General features: G+C 39.0%; 1 protein-coding gene across 5 annotated transcripts in view; it reads left to right on the top strand.

Annotated features, from left to right (window-relative positions):
• Positions 1-21,422, top strand: part of GPBP1L1 (GC-rich promoter binding protein 1 like 1) — a 57,682-nt gene that overhangs the window by 27,617 nt on the left and 8,643 nt on the right. For 4 of the 5 annotated variants that reach the window (XM_007164545.3, XM_007164544.2, XM_007164543.2 and 1 more), the window contains exons 3-7: positions 226-340; positions 2,722-2,851; positions 3,249-3,535; positions 15,883-15,955; positions 17,199-17,392. In XM_007164545.3, the coding sequence (XP_007164607.2) occupies positions 281-340; positions 2,722-2,851; positions 3,249-3,535; positions 15,883-15,955; positions 17,199-17,392 (744 nt within the window). In that variant the 5' untranslated portion in view covers positions 226-280. Of the gene's footprint in view, positions 1-210; positions 341-2,721; positions 2,852-3,248; positions 3,536-15,882; positions 15,956-17,198; positions 17,393-21,422 lie in introns of all 5 variants that reach the window. The other variant, XM_057552137.1, reaches the window with a different exon arrangement.

The following is a 21,422-nucleotide window of genomic DNA, read 5'->3' as shown; positions in this document are numbered from 1 at the left end:
TTCCAGGTCTGTGACCCACTTTTCTGTTTGTGTTTTTCATGGTTATATATTCACAGACTGTTGTTTTTGTTTAGAACTTCTCTGATGTATGGGGCCTGATGAGTACTCTAGAAAGGCTCAGAGAGCAAGTCTTTCTGTAAAAGGGGGACCTTAAAGTAATCACAGACTCTTTACTTGATATCAGGTTCTTGCAAGAATAAGTGATTTCAGTTTTCTCATTTTCAGATCCTGGCCATGAGGTTGGATGCCTCACCTTGTTGAAAAGAGACACTGGACCTAAATGGCGCAGCATGACTTTGTTCCTGCTTGGCTAAATTTCTCAACACCACAGTCAGCTAAGGTACTGTTCTCCATTCTGGTAATTATCCAAATACCAGTTCTTTTCATTCCCATCTTGTCTGTGGCCTCTGTTTTACAGTCTAGTTGTTTTCTTGTGTATTCAGCCTTGCCTGGGGATTTTACATACATTTTCAATAAACTTAACTATCTTTCTTTTAATAGGGTATAAATAATTAGGCAGTGCAAGTCAGTGTGTACCCTGCTACTGCCAGGTGTCCTGTTTATTTCATTACATGTTAAGCTTTTCTCATCGTGTGGCACACTTAAGACTTCATATATTAGCTGCGGGAACACTTCAGTTTGGGGGGAAATGGATCTTCAGGATGAATGCACATTTGTCTAAAGTAGTAGATGAGTAGGAAAAAAGATAGACAGTGATTGACTGACTACTACATGGCTCTCAGATTAAATCCTAGAAATTCTTTTTTAGAGACAATAATCTACTTAGTGATTTCAGGGAAAATGTATGTTGCATTAAGGATAAAGACAAATGGAATATATTATTGATAAAGGAAACCTTTGGGAAGCTAGTAAACTGCTTCCCATTTTGCCAACTAATAGAGGAGGGAGAAAGTTGATAGGTAGTCTCAGAAAAAAGAGCATACCTTCCCTATTTTTAGATGTGTATTTTGGGAAGATGTTCCTGGTCTGTCTAGACCCACAACCCTTTGCTCTAATCTTCATTTTGAATTGCCCTTGTGAAATTCCCCAAATCTCATAATTGACATAATCTGACCCAAGTGTTGGGGGTGGTGGGCCTGAGGGATTCGGTGTGGGATCCTAGGAAAGCGTTTAAAAGTATGCACATCTTGGGGCTTCCCTGGTGGTGCAGTGGTTGAGAGTCTGCCTGCCAATGCAGGGGACGTGGGTTCGAGCCCTGGTCTGGGAGGATTCCGCGTGCCGTGGAGCAGCTAGGCCCGTGAGCCACAATTGCTGAGCCTGTGCGTCTGGAGCCTGTGCTCTGCAACACGAGAGGCCGCGGTGGTGTGAGGCCCGCGCACCGCGGTGAAGAGTGGCCCCTGCTTGCCACAACTAGAGAAGGCCCTAGCACAGAAATGAAGACCCAACATAGCAATCACTCAATCAATAAATCAATAAATCTTTTAAAAAAAAAAAAGTATGCACATCTTATACCTGCAAAGGATAATTGATTTAGCACAATGAACAACTGATTTAGCACAATGAACTCAGTAAAAAGAATTAGAAAATATGATTTAAATGTTTCCATTTTACAATAAGCAAATTTGTGTGGTATTAGCATAAGGATAGACAGATAAAGCAATGGAATAGGATAGACAATTCAAAAATAGTCCTATACATATAGTCAGTCGATTTTTGACCATAGTGTCAAGGTAATTCAATGCAGAAGTGATAGTCTTTTTAACAAGTGGTTCTAGAACTGGGTATCTATGTGGGGGTGGGAGGGAGAGCCTCAACCTTTACTTCATATCATACATAAAAATTAACTTGAAATGGATTATAACCTAAATTAAAGAGCTGAAATCCATAAAACTTTCAGAAGAAAGAAGAAAATCTTTGTAACCCACTAGAATGGCTGAAATAAAAAAGACTGACAGACCACGTGTTGATGAGGTTATTAATAATAAGGAAATAGATGTGAAGATGTCTCTGCCCCAACCTATAGTTCTCCTGTAAGCCCTTGTCAAATGTATCCATACTTTTCATGGTTTTTTTAGACTTTGGTTTCTATCATATGAGACTAAAGACTGTTATAGAATGCAACTATTTGGAATAGGAAGGGACATCAGAATTCATCTATAATAGTGTTTCTCAAAGTGCTGCTTTTTAGTTGTGTAACCTCAGAGACTTATTCTCCCTGACCTCTTTCCTCATATAGAAATAGTAAAATAGGGATGATGCCAAATTATAGTCTTGTTATGAGTATTAATGTTTGGAAATAAGTGTTTTATAAAACTATAAAAACTCCTGTGGGGTTGTTAATGGCCTGCCAAGGTGTGATTTAACTGTTCCTTTCTCTTCAGTTCGAGAGTAATTTACACAAATAATAAATCTATTTAGAGCAAGCATCTTGCTTTTCCTTTCAAGATTAACAACATTTTTAAGTGTAAAGTTTTGGAGCTTATTCTTTTGGATATTGACAGGGTTTTTTTCCCCTCTTTCATGCAAATAATTGAAGTAGCTGCTTTTTCTCCCTATTAATTCAGTTAATGATTGACTATGTAACATAGGGCTTCTCTAACTCAGAGGACTGCAGTACCCTTAACTGTGTCCCATATGCTCAAAATAGGGGCTTCTGCCATCAATATTACCTGTTTTCTAAAAACCCGATGCAAAACTTAAGATGCTGAAAGAGACTGATATGTACTTACCTGTTTGCTTCTCTGTACTTTATCATCTTAGTCACCTACAGCCACCTTCGAAAAACACGGAGAGCACCTGCCCCGAGGAGATGGTAGATTTGGAGTAAGCCGTCGTCGACATAATTCCTCTGATGGCTTTTTTAACAATGGACCTCTACGAACGACAGGAGGTAAGACATACCCAACTTCCATGACTCTATATAAGCTACTCAGAGCAAGCCCAAGCTGAGGGTGCATATCCATAATCTTGGAATAATGATCTTTTGTAAACATAATACTCAGTTAGGTCCTCCTGTAGTCATTACTCAACTATATTGGCTTTCTAAGTCTAACATTCTTAGGTTCTCTTAAGTCATTTATTCAGTTGAAGAACTGATATAGAAATTACATTAAAACAGAAAGTTGTATCTTGTGCCTTTTTTGTACGTGGACTTACTCTTTTATTAAAAAGGTCCCCCGAAAGGCTTTGGCAATACCTTAAATTATATCAGGAAGCATCTGGCCCAGTTGTTTCTGAATTTTCAGGAAGCAAAGACTCTAATGTGTTACTTTTCCTTACTATTTCAGATTCCTGGCACCAGCCCTCCCTGTTCCGGCACGATTCCGTGGACTCTGGTGTCTCTAAGGGAGCATATGCTGGAATCACAGGGAGCCTATCTGGTTGGCACGGCTCTTCCCGAGGTCACGATGGCATGAGCCAGCGTAGTGGGGGTGGCACAGGGAACCATCGCCACTGGAATGGCAGCTTCCACTCCCGGAAAGGCTGTGCCTTTCAGGAAAAGCCACCTACAGAGATTAGGGAAGAGAAGAAAGATGATAAGGTGGAAAAGTTGCAGTTTGAAGAAGACGACTTTGTAAGTATGAAGATTTAGTTGTATACCTAAAACCTGACAAATGATTCTTATATATAAAACTGTGTTAGTAATGAGAACATTTCAGAAAGTACTAAAAAGGGAGTCCCTAAGTTTAGACTTTTAGTGTTTTTAGGAAAGACAAGGAAGGAGCTGGTTAGTATGACGATGATGACCAAAATTCCTGTGTAACTTTTAGCAAATCTTCATATTTTTTCATCTTTTTGCCTTTGGAATTCTTATTTTTCTTTAAGCTTTATAAGGTTCGGTATTCAGATATATTTATGTAAAACTGTATTCTTGAATGTTAAATTGCTTTCTCCATCTATCATAAGAGGGGGTTTTTTTGTCTTGATTTTGCCCTCTTATATAAAACAATTGTGGTAAGTTCAGAAACATGCAGTTAGGAGTATTTTAGCTGTTGCCTGTACATTCAGTAAAACTTGATGCTATTGTGTGTTGAATTATGTGCCTTTTGACCTCTAAACCAAAAGTAGAGTTGTTGTGCACCTTAAAAAAGTTTAATAATACATTTTACTTAACCAAATATGTCCAAATTATTATTATTTTAACCTGTAGTCATTATCTTCAAATTAATGAGATAATTAACATTATTTTTATATTTATTTTATTATTTTATAATTAACATTAACATTAATACTCATAACAAGACTATTATTTGTTGTACTACATCTTCAAAATCCTTTGTGCATTTTATAATTGTAGCACATCTTAATACAGATGGCACACGTTCCAAGTGCCCAGCAACCACACGTGGGTAGTGGCAGCCCTGTTAGGTAGTGCAACTCGTTATTTTTAAGTAGCACATTAGATAAGCCAATCACTTTTATGACAGCCATTTTATGTTATCAAAGCCAACTAAAGAGTAAAATTAGGCATCAGCCCCTCTTCTCCCAAGTCTAGCAAATGACCTGGCGGCTCTTAATTTAAATGTCATTTATCAAAGTAAATTCCTATCCCCAGGTGCCTATCCTTTAAAACTTTATTCATGGAAAAGTCTGTAATACACCAATATATTAAATATTTGTCCAGAATGTCCTAAGTACTCAGTAGTCCAAAAATGATTACAACACTAAATTATAACATGGATTATTTATTCAATAAACTTATAAGTTACCAGTTCTGTGGCATTCCCAGTGGGAAATTGACAATGGAAAGAAAAATGTTAAGGCAGCATTATCCACCTGCTAAGTGATCTAAAGGGAAGTTTGCTGTCACATCAAACCTGAACAAGGTCATTAAGGGCAAGTTTATTTTGTGTTTATGCTTTTTTAAAATTAATTAATTAATTTATTTATTTATGGCTAAGTTGGGTGTTTGTTGCTGCACACGGGCTTTCTCTAGTTGCAGAGAGCGGGGGCTACTCTTTGTTGCAGTGCACAGGCTTCTCTTGTTGCGGAACACGGGCTCTAGGCGTGCGGGCTTCAGTAGTTGTGGCTCGCGGGCTTGAGAGCGCAGACTCACTAGTTGTGGTGCACCAGCTTAGCTGCTCCGCAGCATGTGGGATCTTCCCAGAACAGGGCTCGAACCCATGTCTCCTGCATTGGTAGGTGGACTCCCAAACACTGCACCACCAGGGAAGCCCTGTGTTTATGCTTTTATGAAATATTCTAAGTGTACATAAAAGTCTGGAGAAAACAGTCAAGTACACACACAACCTAGCTTTGTGAAATATTGACATTTTGCCCAGTATGCTCTAGACCATTCTTTTACAAAAGAGGCAAGATATCATAGATACAGTTAAAGCTTCCCTAATCATATTTTCCTAATGTTCCCCTAGAGGTAATCACCATTTTGATTTTAATGTTTTATCATCCTCATGTATGTTTTGATAAATTTTTACTATATGAATGTATCCATAGACAATCTATAATATCATTTTGCCTGATTTTGATCTTTATATGAATACTGTCATATTGTAGTTCTCTTTTATTTGCTTAAAATTGTTTGAGATTTGTCTGTATTGATACATAGGGCTCTAGATCAGTGGTTCTCAATCTAGGAGCAAATTTGCCTCCTTCAGAGCACATTTGGCAATATCTAGAGAAATTTTGGTTGTCAGACCTGGGGATAGTGCTATTAGCCTCTAGTATGTAGAGATCAGAGATGTTGCTAAACTTCCTGCAATGCACAGGACAGCCCCATAACAAAGAACCAGCCCAAAATGTCAGTAGTGCCATGGTTGAGAAACCCTGCTCTATATCTTTCTCACTGCTGTATAGTAAATATTCTGTGGTGTGAATATACTAGGTTTATTTATCCATTTTCCTGTTGACACACATTTAGGTTGTTAAAGATCTTGTTTTGGAGATAAATCTAAAGGATAGGAACCATGGCATTGTAACTAGAGAAGGAAGGGTCAAAATTAAGATTTTTATCCAAAGGGAATTGATGAATAATAAGTAATTAATTTGAAAAGGAAAAACAGGAGGAGCAGAATTGGAGGATAGAAGATAAAGACGTCTTGGTACCAAAGAGATGGGTGAGATCAACCAGAGGTGTGTACATGGAAATAGAGATAGTAGTTGAGGTTTATGATTGGACAGAATCACCCAAGGAAAGTAATATATTCAGAGAGGAAGCTTAGAGCAGAACCTGTGGCATAGCAGTAAGGGAGATTAAGAAGTGATTGGTTGAAAAAGAATGGAGTGTATCAAGAAAGAGTAGTTAGTCAAAAATAACAAAAGGTATTTGAGGACCTAATTGTTTACAGTAGGTTTTCTATGTTTCTTGTTTTTTCCCCATACTCTACATTGTATAATTAGAAAGTTATTTTTTGTTTTAAAATAGTATTAGTTTAATGTAATTAACAGTCCTATATTTGTACCTTGGACAAGTAATAACCCTAATTTCCCCTGAGTTGTTGGATGGTAATGTCTGCCTTGCAATACTGTAGTAAGGAATAAAGATCACATATGTTGGGACTTCCTGGTGGCACAGTGGTTGGGAATCCACCTGCCGGTGTGGGGGACACAGGTTCGATCCCTGATCTGGGAAGATCCCACATGCCGCGGAGCAACTAGGCCCGTGTGCCACAACTATTGAGCCTGTGTGCCACAACTACTGAAGCCCGTGAGCCTAGAGCCCATGCTCCGCAACAAGAGAAGCCACCGAAATGAGAAGCCCGCGACCGCAATGAAGAGTAGCCCCCGCTCGCCACAACTAGAGAAAGCCCATGTGCAACAATGAAGACCCAACACAGCCAAAGATAAATAAATTAATTAATTTTTTTAAAAAAAGATCATATATGTTGAATGATGTATGTGAAACATTTAGCACACACCTTGACAGACAGAGTTGTTTTTTGTTTTTTATTTGACTTTGCCGAGCCTTAGTTGCGGCACGTGGGATCTTTAGTTGCCGCACGCAGGCTCTTTTTAGTTGCGGTATGTGAACTCTTAGTTGTGGCATGTGGGATCTAGTTCCCTGACCAGGGATCGAACCTGGGCCCCCTGCATTGGGAGCATGGTGTCTTAGCCACTGTACCAACCAGGGAAGTCCAGGGTTTTTAATATTTTTTTATTTATTTTTATTTATTTTTTTAAAATGGCCACTCTGGGAGGCATGCAGGATCCTAGTTCCCCAAACAGGGATTGAACCTGAGCCCCCTGTAGTCGAAGTGTGGAGTCTTAACCACTGGACCACCAGGAAAGTCTTGACACATAAGTGTGTTTTTCGTTTTTTGGGGGTTTTTTTTGAAGTCTTTATTGAATTTGTCACAGTATTGCTTCATTTCATGTTTTGGTGTTTTGGCCGTCAGGCATGTGGGATCTTAGCTCCCCGACCAGGGATCAAACCAACACCCCCTGCAGTGGAAGGTGAAGTCTTAACCAATGGACTGCCAGGGAAGTCCCATGACACATAGGTTTTTAAATGGTAGCTATTATTAAACGTGGGTGAGAGCTGTGTATTTGGCAGTTTGATATGCCCTCCCAAGAATTAGAGAATGAATTGGTGATGAGTGGTACACTGTTCCTTGGAGAAGGAGGAGCCAGGAGTGAGGGTAGAGTCTTGTAGGATTGAAGCTTTAATGTGTATGCAATCTGAGGAGTAAGAAATTTGTAGAGAGAAGGGATTCTGAAAAGGTAGCAACAGTGTAGCCATAGCTTTGAGTCTTCCCAAGTTCTCCGGTAAAATCAGGAGCAGTATTAGGATGTTTACTCTAACTACTTATGTTTAGCACTGTACTGGAGATCCTAGCAAGTGCAATAAGGCAAGAAAAAGAAATAAAATATGTACAAATTAAAAGGAAGAAATAAAAGTTTTTATTCACAGGTGACATGATTGCTTACATAGAAAATCCTAAGGACTCTGTAAAGAATTAACAAGGTTTTAGGATACAGTCAATATTTTTTAAAAAGTCACTTGTGTTTTTATATACAGTTGACCCTTGAACAACATGTTGTTCAGGGGTTTGAACTGAGCATGTCCACTTGTATGCAGATTTTTTTTTTTTAGTAGTATATACTACAGTATGATCTGCAGTTGATTGAATCCACAAATGCAGAACCCAACAGCTTATATGTATACAGAGGGCTTACTGTAAGTTATACTTGGATTTTCCACTGTGCTGAGTGAGGGTTGGCGCCCCTAACCCCTGCATTGTTTGATGGTCAACTATACTAGAAATAAGCATTTTATAAAATGAAGTTTTATAAAATGCTTTTTATAAAATTTTTAAAAATCTTTTAAGGGATAGGGCTTCCCTGGTGGCGCAGTTGTTGAGAATCTGCCTGCCAATGCAGGGGACACGGGTTCGAACCCTGGTCTGGGAAGATCCCACATGCTGCGGAGCAACTGGGCCCGTGAGCCACAACTACTGAGGCTGCGCGTTTGGAGCCTGTGCTCCGCAACGGGAGAGGCCGCAACAGAGGCCCGCGCACCGTGATGAAGAGTGGCCCCCGCTCGCCACAACTGGAGAAAGTCCTCGCACAGAAACGAAGACCCAACACAGCCAAAAATAAATAAATAAATAAATAAATTTTTAAAAAAATCTTTTAAAAACTGCTTAGGAATAAATTTAACAGAAGATGTGAGAGACATCAATACTGAACCGCAAAATATCGCCAAGAGAAATTAAAGATCTAAATTAAAGGAGAGAGACATTTTGAATGGAAGGCTTTGAATTGGAAGACTCAATGATTAGGACATCAATTTTATAGATTCTGCACAAGCCCAACAAGCATGCTTTCTTACATAAAGTGACATTTTTTCTGAAATTTATATTGAAATGAAAAGACCTAGAATATCTAAAGCAATCTTGAAAAAGAACAGTCGGAGGATTTATACTCCCTAACTTTAAGACTTCGTATAAAGCTACAGTAATCAAAATAATGTGACATTATTATGAGGACAGAGTGATAGTAGGGCAGAATAGAGAGCCCAGAAATAAACGTACATTTATATGATCATTTGATTTTTCAACCAAGGTACCAAAGCAGGCTAATGGAGAAAGAAATGTGTTTTTAACAAACTGTGCTGGAACTATATCTATACATATAGATGTGTGTGTGTGTGTGTGTATCTCTTCTCTACCCCTACCACCTAGCATACCTTAAAATGAATTTGAGATGAATTATAGACCTAAATGTAAGGCCTGAAACTAAGAAAACTTAGGAGAATATCTTTCTCACATAGGGGATTAAAAAGAAAAAAAGATTTCTTTGGACCCAGGGAGCAATAACCATAAAGGGGAAAACATTGATAAATCAGGCTTCATCAAAATTTAAAACTTCTGCTTATTTCACAGACTCAGAGAAAATATTTGCAGAACATAGATTTGAAAAGGGACCTGTTCCCATAATGTGAATAACTCCTACAGCTCAATTTTTTAAAAAACATAAACAAGATTTGAACAGATGCTTCACAAAGGAAGATATATGAATGGCCAGTAGGCACATGAAAAAAATGGTCAGTGTCATTAGTCATAAGGGAAATGTGGAAATTCAAATTAAGACCACTATGAGATACTGCTACACACCCGCCAGGATAGCTAATATTTAAAAGTCCGAAAATACTAAATTTGGTGACATTTTTGAGCACTTGGAAGTCTCATACAGTGTTAGCAGGAATGTGTAGTAGTACAACCATTTTGCGAAAAGGAAGGTCTGACAGTTTCTTATAAAACTAAGCATAAACCTTACCCTGTGACCCAGTACTTCCACTTCTAGGTATTTGCTAAAGAGAAATGAAAGTCTGTGTACATTTATTGTAATTTTATTCATAGTAACCCAAAACTGGGATTTTTTTTTCTTTTTTTTTTTTTGCCGCCGTGCTGCATGGCTTGTGGGATCTTAGTTCCCTGACCAGAGATTGAACCCGGGCCCTCAGCAGTGAAAGCACAGAGTCCTAACCACTGGACCGCCAGGGAATTCCCAGGAAATAGTTTAAATATCTATCAAAACAGGAATAGAAAAATTGTGGTATAATCATGTAATGGGCTACTTATGCAGTAATAAAAAAGAATGACTGATAAAACAACATGATGAATCTCAGTGAAGCTTTACACAATAAGGTACATACTGTATGATTCCATTTATATGACATTCTAGAAGAGGCAAATAATCTATGGTGAGAAAGAAAAACAGTGGTTGCCTTTGTGGAGTGGAGATTGACTGGGGAAGGGCATTAGGAAACTTTCTGGTTGGAGAAAGTAGTTTTATCTTTGTAGATTTGGCGGGGGGGGGCGGTATAAGTATTTTTCAAAACTCATGGAATGGTATACTTGGTGCATTTCATTGTGCGTAAATGTTATTTGATTAAAAAATAGATTTATGTCACCGGTCATGGAACAAACATAACACAAGCCTCCTGATGTGATTCACTGAGGAGTGCCCTCCAAAAATTCATAACCTGAATCTAACCATGAGGAAAATTCACACAAACTCAAATTGAGGTTTCTATAAAAGAATTTTAAAAGATTCTACAAAAGAACTAGGCTGAGTACTCTTTTTAAAAGTTATGGACATGGTGGGAAAAGTTCCAGATTAAAGAGGACTAAAGAGATAGGACAATTAAAGGCAACATGTAAACCTAGACTGGATACTGGATGAGGGAAAAACAGTGATTTTAAACTTTGTTTTCCTGTAAAAGTATCAGTGTTAACAGTTTGAATAAGAGTTGTAGATTAGATAATAGTATTAGTAATAGTATTTATTAATGTTAATTTCTAATTTTTATAATTGTACTATGATTATGTAAGAGAATATCCTTCAAGTCCTTCAGCCTGCAGATAGTTCAGGAAAAATATATATTTACAGAGAATTGTGGAACAAATGTGGTAAAATGTTGACATGAGACTGTAGATGCACGATATACAGGAATTCTTTGTATTATATTTGCAACTTTTTTGTAAGTCTGAAATTAAGGAATAAGTTAAGAAAGAACACAAAGCAACTGGGATTGAAGAACCAAAAAAATCCATGGACAGGGACTTCCCTGGTGGTCCATTGGTTAAGAATCAGTCTTGCAGTGCAGGGCATGCCAGTTCGATCCCTGGTCAGGGAACTAAGATGCCACATGCTGCAGGGCAACTAAGCCTGAGCGCCACAACTAGAGAGCCCGTGTGCTCTGGAGCCTGCACACCACAACTAGAGAGAAGCCCGCGCACTGCATCGAAGAGCCCGTGAGCCACAACAAAAGATCCTGCATGCTACAATTAAGACCCAACACAGCCAAATGAAAGAGTAGGTAACTAGGTAGATAGGTAGATAGAAGATAGATAGATAGATAGATTTTTTTTTTTAATTATACTCAGAAAATCCATGGATGTCATCTACAGCAAAATAAAGTGAGGTATCACAACATAGAGACAAACCACTAAAAGCTTTAAGACCTGACTGGCACTGTGTTAGCAGTTGTGCAGGAGAAATTGAAGGAAGCAACAGGGCATCTGACAACCCCAGGATTTCCAGAAGAGCCAGTAATTGTTCTAGAAAGCTTAGAGAACATTTGAGAAGAGCAGCTAGAAATTAGGAGTGGTTTTCCATATTCCCAAAACTAGTAAATACAGAGATGTTCTGGGATAAGGTATAAAGGGTCTGACTGGACCAATCAGTAGAGAGAAATCACACAATAATTCGAACAAGGAAAGTTAATATGAAGACTTATTAACTGTAACAGGATGGGGTAATGAGTGATTAGCTAGTAAATAGTAAAGAGAACTCTAAAGAATATAAAGAACTTATAAAGAACATAGAGTTCTAAAAAACTCTATAAAGAATTGGCAGATACAAGGAGCAGCCACTAACCCTCGGGCTAAGACAGAGTGCCCAAGGAAGAGTCCCCTGTTGCCCCATCACCACCCCAGGATTGAGATCCGACCTTATCGGAAAGGGCTTAGCTGTGGCTCACTGAATGGCAGAGCAGTTGCTAAGGTGCTTCTCCAGGGAACATGCTGGAAATCTGCCCTCTAGAGTACCTCGTAAAGCTGTTCATGGGATATGTCACTGCTACAAAACCACTCAAGTCAGCGCCCACTTGCACTTTAGAACCTGGCTTAGCAGGAGCAGAGTGCTGCAGGAACCTGCTGAGTAAGCACACAGGAACAAGAAGCAAAAGTCTCTCCTTGCGCTCTACTAACAAAATTAACATGCCAGCAAATTAACAAAAGGAAAGTTTTTGTTTTTTTTTTTTAAATAAATTTATTTATTTATTTATTTTTGGCTGTGTTGGGTCTTCGTTTCTGTGCGAGGGCTTTCTCTAGTTGCGGAAAGCGGGGGCCACTCTTCACCGCTGTGCGCGGGCCTCTCACTATCGTGGTCTCTCTTGTTGCGGAGCACAGGTTCCAGACGCATAGGCTCAGTAGTTGTGGCTCACGGGCCTAGTTGCTCCGTGACATGTGAGATCTTCCCAGACCAGGGATCGAACCCGTGTCCCTGCATTAGCAGGCAGATTCTCAACCACTGCGCCACCAGGGAAGCCCCAAAGGGAAAGTTTTTAAAGTGCCCAGATACGTTTACACAGAGCAAGCAGAAAGGATGACTTTGGAACCAAGAGGCAATAAAGTTCAGCACAGAGTTCTGTCACATTTAATACTAACTAGCCAATATTCCCATCCAGAACAAAGCCCCTCACTGAGGACAAAACTGTTGGAAATAGAATCCAGACTGAGCCGCAGGGACAGAGACAATAGAGACAAAGGGAAGAGAAGGTTCAGGTACAAGGCATGGGGAGGAGGAGGTGAGCCGGGACATCAAAGAAAGTGTGCCATCTTTTTGAGCACTCCATGAAGACAACAGAAGAGAGCTATAAAGTGTGGTGTTAGAAAGCTATCTTGATCCACTTTCACAAAAATTGATTACATAAAAATGAACAACATAAAAGGATCAAGAGAATAAGGAACAGAGTAACATTTCTACAGACAATGCAAAGTACACCTGTGAGACGTGCACAAAACAGATAAGAACCATAACCTGTTATTTTAAAAATTGAACAAATGCTACAAGAACGACATAACCAGAAAATTTCACAGAGCTAGAACTTGGGAAAGAAGTAATAAAAGATTTCAGAAAAATGAAGACTAAACAAGAAAGAGCACAAGACAATAAACACTAGTGTTTTTCAAGAATTAGACAAAGGCACATTTTTTTTTTTTTTTTTTTTTAGAAATTCACGTTCTTTTATTTATTTATTTATTTATTTATGACTGTGTTGGGTCTTCGTTTCTGTGCGAGGGCTTTCTCTAGTTGTGGCAAGTGGGGACCACTCTTCATCGCAGTGCGCGGGCCTCTCACCATCGCGGCCTCTCTTGTTGCGGAGCACAGGCTCCAGACGCGCAGGCTCAGTAGTTGTGGCTCACGGGCCCAGTTGCTCCGTGGCACGTGGGATCTTCCCAGACCAGGGCTCGAACCCGTGTCCCCTGCATTGGCAGGCAGATTCTCAACCACTGCGCCACCAGGGAAGCCCAAAGGCACATTTTTAAATGAAGAAGAAACAAATAGATTAAAATTAAGAATTGAAAAAAAAGATACAGAAATTTGGCAAAAAAAAATCCAAAAGATCTCCCCTGCAAATAATAATAATAATATAAAATAACAAAAACGAACAGCTTAAGTGCTAAAAAGTATAATTCAAGAATAATTTCATGAAATACAGTAAGACTTGAAACTACAAATTGAAAGGACAGCCAGAACAGCCAACACTTAGAAGAAAAATATCCTTCGGACATCCAGACATAAAGAACAAGTCACTTATAAAAGAAAGAAAATCAGGGCTTCCCTGGTGGCGCAGTGGTTGAGAATCTGCCTGCTAATGCAGGAGACACGGGTTCGAGCCCTGGTCTGGGAAGATCCCACATGCCACGGAGCAGCTGGGCCCGTGAGCCACAGCTGCTGAGCCTGCGCGTCTGGAGCCTGTGCCCCGCAACGGGAGGGGCCGCGATAGTGAAAGGCCCGCGCACCGCGATGAAGAGCGGTCCCTGCACCGCGATGAAGAGTGGCCCCCACTTGCCGCAACTAGAGAAAGCCCTCGCACGAACCGAAGACCCAGCACAACCAAAAATAAATAAATAAATAAATAAATAAATAAATAAATAAATAAATAAATAAATAAATTTAAAAAAATTAAAAAAAAAAAAGAAAGAAAATCAGACACAATTTGACAACAAAGCTGTATAACACAAGTCAATGGTGTAACAATTAGAATACTCAAGCAAAGAAAATGTGAGCCAAGGATTTTATACTCTGTCACACTTTATTCATCTAGAATTCTTTTGCCTTTACTATTCCATCCAGAAGAGTGTATTTACCTGTCCATATTCTGTCACAGATTTGTCCATTTGTATACTGAATTAATATTTCAGATTGTATCCATGCTTGCTCTATGCTAGTGGGTCTCCTCTTGACAGGTTGAAAATATACACCTGCTGGGGCCCCACTTCTGGAGGTTTTGATTCAGAAGCGCTGCAGTCGAGTCTGTGCATCTTTCTATTTCTTGTTTAATGTCCCATGGTCATTTGTGCTGAAAAGCCATTTTCCTACTCTGTACCAGATTGTAAAGTTTGGGTTTGGGCACCAGTGTCGTCCTCACACCCCCATACAATTCGTTATTAAGTCTGTTACTCTTAACACTTCTCGATCCTTCCCATCATCTCTTCCTCTACTCCTGTCGCCTTTGTACTTTCCTGTACTAGGAAACTGGTCTCCTAATAGTCTCCTAGTTGTTTATAGCCCTGAAATACATCCTTCAAGCTGCTACCAGACCTGTAAACTAATGGTTGGAACATGTTAACTCTGCATGAGAGATGGATTCCCATCCCTAAAGAATAAAATTCAACCTCCCTTAAAAATACTCCACAATCTGGCTCCTACCTACTTTGCCAGATATCTCTTTCCCCAAAGAAAGGTCCTCTCATTCCCTAGCACTAATGCTGAACTATTTGCAGATCTCTTTTTCATGTTTTTCCTGTCTTGGTGTTCATTCAGCATTCTGTTCCTGGAATCACCCATTTTCCAGCTTTGGAATTCATCATTAAGGACTCTTCTTAGTCTCCTCTAATGAAACCTTTTCTGATAGCACTTCTTTTTCTAGTGGAATTGACTATTCCTTCCTTAGTACTCCTTCTTCCCTAATGTGAATTTTTATCATAGTCCCTCTAATTTTTTTTTTTTTTTTTTTGATGTGGACCATTTTTAAAGTCTTTATTGAATTTGTTACAGTATTCCTTCTGTTTTATGTTTTGGCTTTTTGGCCGTGAGGCATATGGGATCTTAGCTCCCTGACCAGGGATCAAACCCGCACCCACTGCATTGGAAGGTGAGTTCTTAACCACTGGACTGCCAGGGAAGTCCCCCCATAACCTTTTATTATACTTACTTGTCTACAAGTTTATCTTTGTAGTAAGACTGTGACCCTTGTGGGGATAAGGATTCTTCTTAATTGTCTTAATTGCCTTTGTATTCCTAGCACATGGTGTGCCTCTGCCCTAAAGCAGTCTCATTAGAAATGCTATGAATACTCAAATTTCACTGACCAGATTATGCTCCTTAAATCTGAGAAAAGTGATTCACTTTCTTGTTCATTCAGCTTTCTGTGCCTCCTTAGTTGGCATACATATCCTACAGGAAGATGAGAACTCGCACACTTATTCTGTTTATTTAAAAAAAATTTTTTTAATCCTCTTATATTAAAGGAAATGAAAGCCAAGAGAACCTGAGATTGATTTTGCATTTCAACATCGTCTGTTTATTTGTTAATTCTGAATACAGTGTTAGAGTGCTGCTGATATATAGTTATCAATAATTGGTAGGTTCCATGGTGAATGCTACTTTGCAAAAAGTGCTGAAATGATTAGTTTTCTGTATCAATCATTAATACCCCTTTTTTCCTAGCCTTCTTTGAATCCAGAAGCTGGCAAACAGAATCAGCCATGCAGACCTATTGGGACCCCTTCTGGAGTGTGGGGTAGGTAGATTTTGTCATTTTTAAAGGCACAACTTTAGATTTTTCTTAGCAGGGAGAGGAGAAAAAATTCTTTATCTTTTTTTATTTGTTTCTTTATCTCTGGTTTCTCATCTCATCCTTTTGCACATGATAACTAACTCTGCCTAGCTCTTACTCTGCCCCCCAAAATACCATTGAGATGTAATGGTAGTAGAGTCAGAATACAGACAATTGAGAGCTTGTAGAGCCCTGAATTTGAAAGCAGATTTTAAGCAAAGGGAGAATAATATAATATGCTCATAAGAAGTAATTTTTAATGTTGCTAATTTGCTTATAACAATTAAATTGAATTTTAATGTATTATAGTTGTCTCCTTAATATTTGGAAGACATAACTATATTCTAACCATTCTTTCATATTACTAAATACTCTTCTAAAGTGTTCTTTGAAAGGCTAAATAATACCACGTCCCAGAGACCATTTTGTTCAACCAGGTTCCGTTAGCTGAGTGGGGTGTTGTTTTTGTTTTTGGCAATTATCAATGATGTTTGTTGTATAGGGCAGGGGGAAACCTATAAATATACACATTTATATGTATATGTTTCTAATAACTAGCCTTATAAAAAGTTAGTAGACAAATCAGTGTATTTCAAACGAAACCTGATCCTGTGGCATTGGGATCTTTGGCATTTACAAATTGTACTCTCCTAGTTCCTACATTAGATATGTTCAGTATCCAGGCATTTTATTAGGAAGGCTTTAGTGTATCTAAATACTGGGTTTGGATCTTGAGTTACAGGATTAAGGGCAATTGCTATACCATTTCCCCTTTGTTAATGTATAGCTTTGCTCCAGTTTGCCTCATCAGAAGGTCCCATAGCAGACTCCTTTCTCCAATTTCCTCATCTCTCTGTGTTCTAATGCTGACAGGAGTAGCTACCCTTGGATATATTCTTGTTTGGTCTATGCCTGAGTGATCACACCGTGCATGAGACATGTTATACCCCTGAAAGACTTCTAACATCTTTGGGCTTTTTGGTTGATTATGAATTTAGAATCAAGTGTTTTCTTATGCTGCCTTTTTTCCTACGGTTCCTGGGTACTGTCACTTTTGAGAGTATCTGTTAAGTGCACACCAGGAAATGTTTGTCACTTAGTCTCAACTGTCAGCTCTTTGTTCAAAGTGAGGCCTTTGTTTGAACTATGCTTCGTGTTAACCAATAGGTTTGACATTCTTTTGTCTCTCCACTATTGTATTTCACAGAAAACCCACCTAGTGCCAAGCAGCCCTCCAAAATGCTAGTCATCAAAAAAGTTTCCAAAGAAGATCCTGCTGCTGCCTTCTCTGCTGCATTCACCTCACCAGGATCTCACCATGCAAACGGAAACAAATTGTCAACCATGGTTCCAAGTGTCTATAAGAACCTGGTTCCTAAGCCTGTACCACCCCCATCCAAGGTATGATTTGGAATCAGTGTAAGAACCTTATACAGCAGAGGTGGGAGAATAAATAAGAAAAAAATTTAGTAAATTTATTTTTTCTTGTTGAGTCACTCACCAGATATTCATTTGGTGCCATTAAGTTATATGTATAGTATTTTACTGTCTCCAAACTCTCTTCTGCTGCCAACTACATTTTTAGTAGGCCTCTCATACTCATTAGCTTCATCTCATAAACCTGCTTCCCTTGATTTGCTGTTTTCATTAATAACACCAACATTCATCTGGTCACGTAGCTGAGTATCATGGCTGCTGCTTTCTTCCTCCTCCTTACTCATTCCCCTCTCCCAAGCAGTTATAAAATCCTCATCAGTTTTTTCCTCTATGATATGCCCTTGTCATCTCACATTTACTGTTGTAGTGTACCCTTCTATTTCCTCATTTCTCTGTATTTATCTTCCACAGAACTGCCAGAATGATTATCCTAAAACAGTTTGAATATATCACATCCCCTCCCATTAAGTCCCTTTAGTGATTCCAAACCATCTATATAGCAGGGGTTGGTAAACTTTATCTGTAAAGGGTCAGATGATAGGTATTTTAGGCTTTGTTGGTCACATATGACATATGGTCTTTTTGTAATATATTTTTTCTTTTTTTTTTTCAACCCTTTAAAAATGTAAAAAACATTATTAGCTCATGGGCTATACAAAAATAGGCCTCAGGCCAGTTTTGGCCCAAGGGTCATGACTTAGCAACCCCTGATGTTATAACATGGTGTCCAGACTCCTGAGCACTGGTGTGTATAATTCTATATAGCCTAAGCCTAATCTGTCTTTTACTGCCCTTTCTTTTCTTACCTGGGAGATTTTCCTTCATGTTTATGTTATCCTCTCTGTGAATCCTTTTCTATCACATACATCTAAAGATCTAATTAAGCCTTGTATCTGGTTGAATAGCACTCTGTCTCTAATCACAATATTTATTGCATCTATTTCTTCATTTGGTTGTAATCTCCTTAAAGGCTTCAGGTCTTTTTCATATTTGTATCCCTAGCACCCTCACAAAAGCACACAATAATTGCTTGAATGAATTCCAGCCACTGTAAGGAAACAATTAGATTTACTGTGTTATTGAGAGAAAAAAACAGCATTAATTCACTTTTCTGTGTGTGCAAGCACTTGTTTGGTGCTTAAGAGCAACACAAAGTACAACATTGGTCCTCACCCTCCATGGGCTAAAAGTCTAATAGGGATGACAAGATATAACAATATAAGGTCATGTGATTGTGTATGAAATAAAATAACAACAAATCCTAAAAACAAATCTTAAACAGATTTGGAATAACTAAATTAATGAAACACTATTTATTTATTTACACAGTTCAGAGGAGCAAGGTTCAGCTTAAACTATGACCATCAAGGGAAATTTTACTGAAAAACTAATTTGAACGGATCTTTGGAGGATGGTCCAGATTTGGATAGTCAAGGGAAAGTCTGGAGAGTATTACAGATTAGAAGAGGTGGTTAAATAAAATGTTCTGAAAATAGAAAACACTGGGCATATATGAGGGATAGGGAATGAACCATTCTGATTACCTGGTAGCACTGGAAAAATATCAGGACTGAGGGTCATTATCCTAGTGTTAATGAAGCTTTCAGGGTAGATAAGATCTCTGAGGGAAAGAGGATAGAAGAAGAGTAAAGAATGGGACAATAAGACTTGGGGAAATACTTAATATTTCATAAATATTAGGAAAATAACAACATAGTCAGCAGGATTAAGAAATTGTAATTCCGACATAGAAAAAATCGTGTGCTATCACACATCTGGGTGGGTGAATTTAAGATGGCAGCCGGGGTTGTCAGCACTTGTCAGTTGCTGCCAATAGGTTGAGGGAAATAACTGAAAAGAGGGGATTTGGACCTTAGCAGTTGGAAAGTTTTTGGTGACCTTTGAGTTGAGGTTTTAGGAGAGTAGTGTAAGGCTGAAAAACAAGATTTCAGAGGATTCTGGAATTATGTGAGTGGAAGTGGAGGTAGTGGCACCTTTGAGACTTGACAGTAAAAGGAAACAGAATATAGGTGGTGGTAAAGTTAAGTGAAAGGGTGAAGAAAATCTGTAGGAAGAAGTCGCTGGGGACAACTTGAAATATACTTGAAAGGTCATTAAAGGATCATGGCCCAAGAAGAAATGAATGGGAATAAACTGATTGACAAGTGGACTTATTTTTGAAAGGGGTTTAGGATACTTGTTCCTCTGATGTAGAAGGAAAAGAATACGAATTCAGTCAAGAGAGCAACTCCTATAAAGAAAGAAACTGTAGCATGGAAATTAACAGCAGGGCTTTGAAGTAGACAGATATGACACTTTGCTCCTTCTTTGTGATACAACCCTGGACAAGTTTCTAACGTTCTGAGTCTCAATTTCATCATATAAAATGGAGGTAGTAGTGCCTGTCTTTTAAGGGTTTTTTGAGGAGTAAATGAGGTACTTGTAAGTGGTAATAAATGGTGGCTATTATTATCAGCATGGCAGCATACCTTTTGTTTGTTCCATTCCTTTAGAGTTTATAAAGTTTTCGTAAGGGTTAACTTCATGTGAAATGTCTGCAAGCATTCTGTTAGGCAATAGAAGAAGAGTATAATAATGAGTGAGACAAAGTCATATCCTCAAGGATCTTAGAAGTCTTTTGGGGGAGAAGAAGTGACAAGGATAAAAGTCATAACACAGAGCTTAAGATCAGTTTAGCCGTGTTGTGTAGAACTGAGTTGAGGATAGAATGAAGATAGGAAAACTAATGTAAAGTCTGCTGTTAACTATCCTTGCAAAAGGTAGTGAAGCCTGAACAGGGCTGATGCAAGTGAGCAGAGAAGGGAGGTGGTGATGGCACACAGTGGGAAGCAAATCAGAGGAGGAAAACAGGACACTGAGCATTCATCCCCAGGAAACTGGGATAACTGTGGCACCATTTCACTGAAGTTAGAGAAGAGAGAAAGCAGAGTTTTCAGGAAAAGTTGATGAGAGTGGTTCTGGGACCCTTGAATGTGAGATGTCAGAGGAAAGCAGAGATGAGATAACTAGTAGGCAGATGTAGATTTATCCATTCATTCATTTTCTCTACGCATTCAACAGTTATTAAACATCGAGTATTTGTGTCTTTAAAAGCTGTATGCCACTAGAGTCAGAAAAATAATCTCAAAGAGTTGCTGTCCAGTAAAGAGACACATATAAAAAATAATTGTACTGCCCTGCCTGGAGAGGGTCCTCAGAGCCTTTACAGATGAGGTCATATTTGAACTGGGTTTTTTTGTTTGTTTGTTTGTTTTAATTTTATTTATTTATTTATTTATTTATTTTTGGCTGTGTTGGGTCTTCATTTCTGTGTGAGGGCTTTCTCTAGTTGCAGCGAGCGGGGGCCACTCTTCATCGCGGTGTGCAGGCCTCTCACTGTCACGGCCTCTCTTGTTGCGGAGCACAAGCTCCAGATGCGCAGGCTCAGTAGTTGTGGCTCACGGGCCTAGTTGCTCCGCGGCATGTGGGATCTTCCCAGACCAGGGCTCGAACCCATGTCCCCTGCATTGGCAGGCAGATTCTCAACCACTGCGCCACCAGGGAAGCCCTGAACTGGGTTTTGAAGCGGCAAAGGAAAGAGAACTACCGTTCGTTGACATCTTACTATGTTCCAGGACATTCACTAGGCCTTTTACGTATAACATTTACCTTAATCCTAGGATGTAGAAAATTATGTCATATATGAGGTTACATTGCTAATAAAATTATGGAGTTTGGGACTCTAAAACTAGGTTTGTCTAACTTCAACTAGGGCTCTTTCCACTGCCCCAGAATGCTCCCCATCTTGAAGGATAAAAAGGAGAGAGGAGGATGAGAATTCTAGTTTTAGAGTCAGACTTCATGCCACTCTAAGTACTTGGAATATAGTACTGACGTATCCTAACTAGTCAACAAACGGTAGTTTTAAAACAGTAGGAAAGGGACTTCCCTGGTGGTCCAGTGGTTGGGAATCCGCCTTCCAATGCAGGGGATG

The sequence above is a fragment of the Balaenoptera acutorostrata genome, chromosome 1 (assembly GCF_949987535.1).
Source record: "Balaenoptera acutorostrata chromosome 1, mBalAcu1.1, whole genome shotgun sequence".
Lineage (NCBI taxonomy): Eukaryota > Metazoa > Chordata > Mammalia > Artiodactyla > Balaenopteridae > Balaenoptera > Balaenoptera acutorostrata.
Note: the sequence above shows the minus strand (reverse complement) of the source record. Positions and strands in the feature narration are given on the sequence as shown.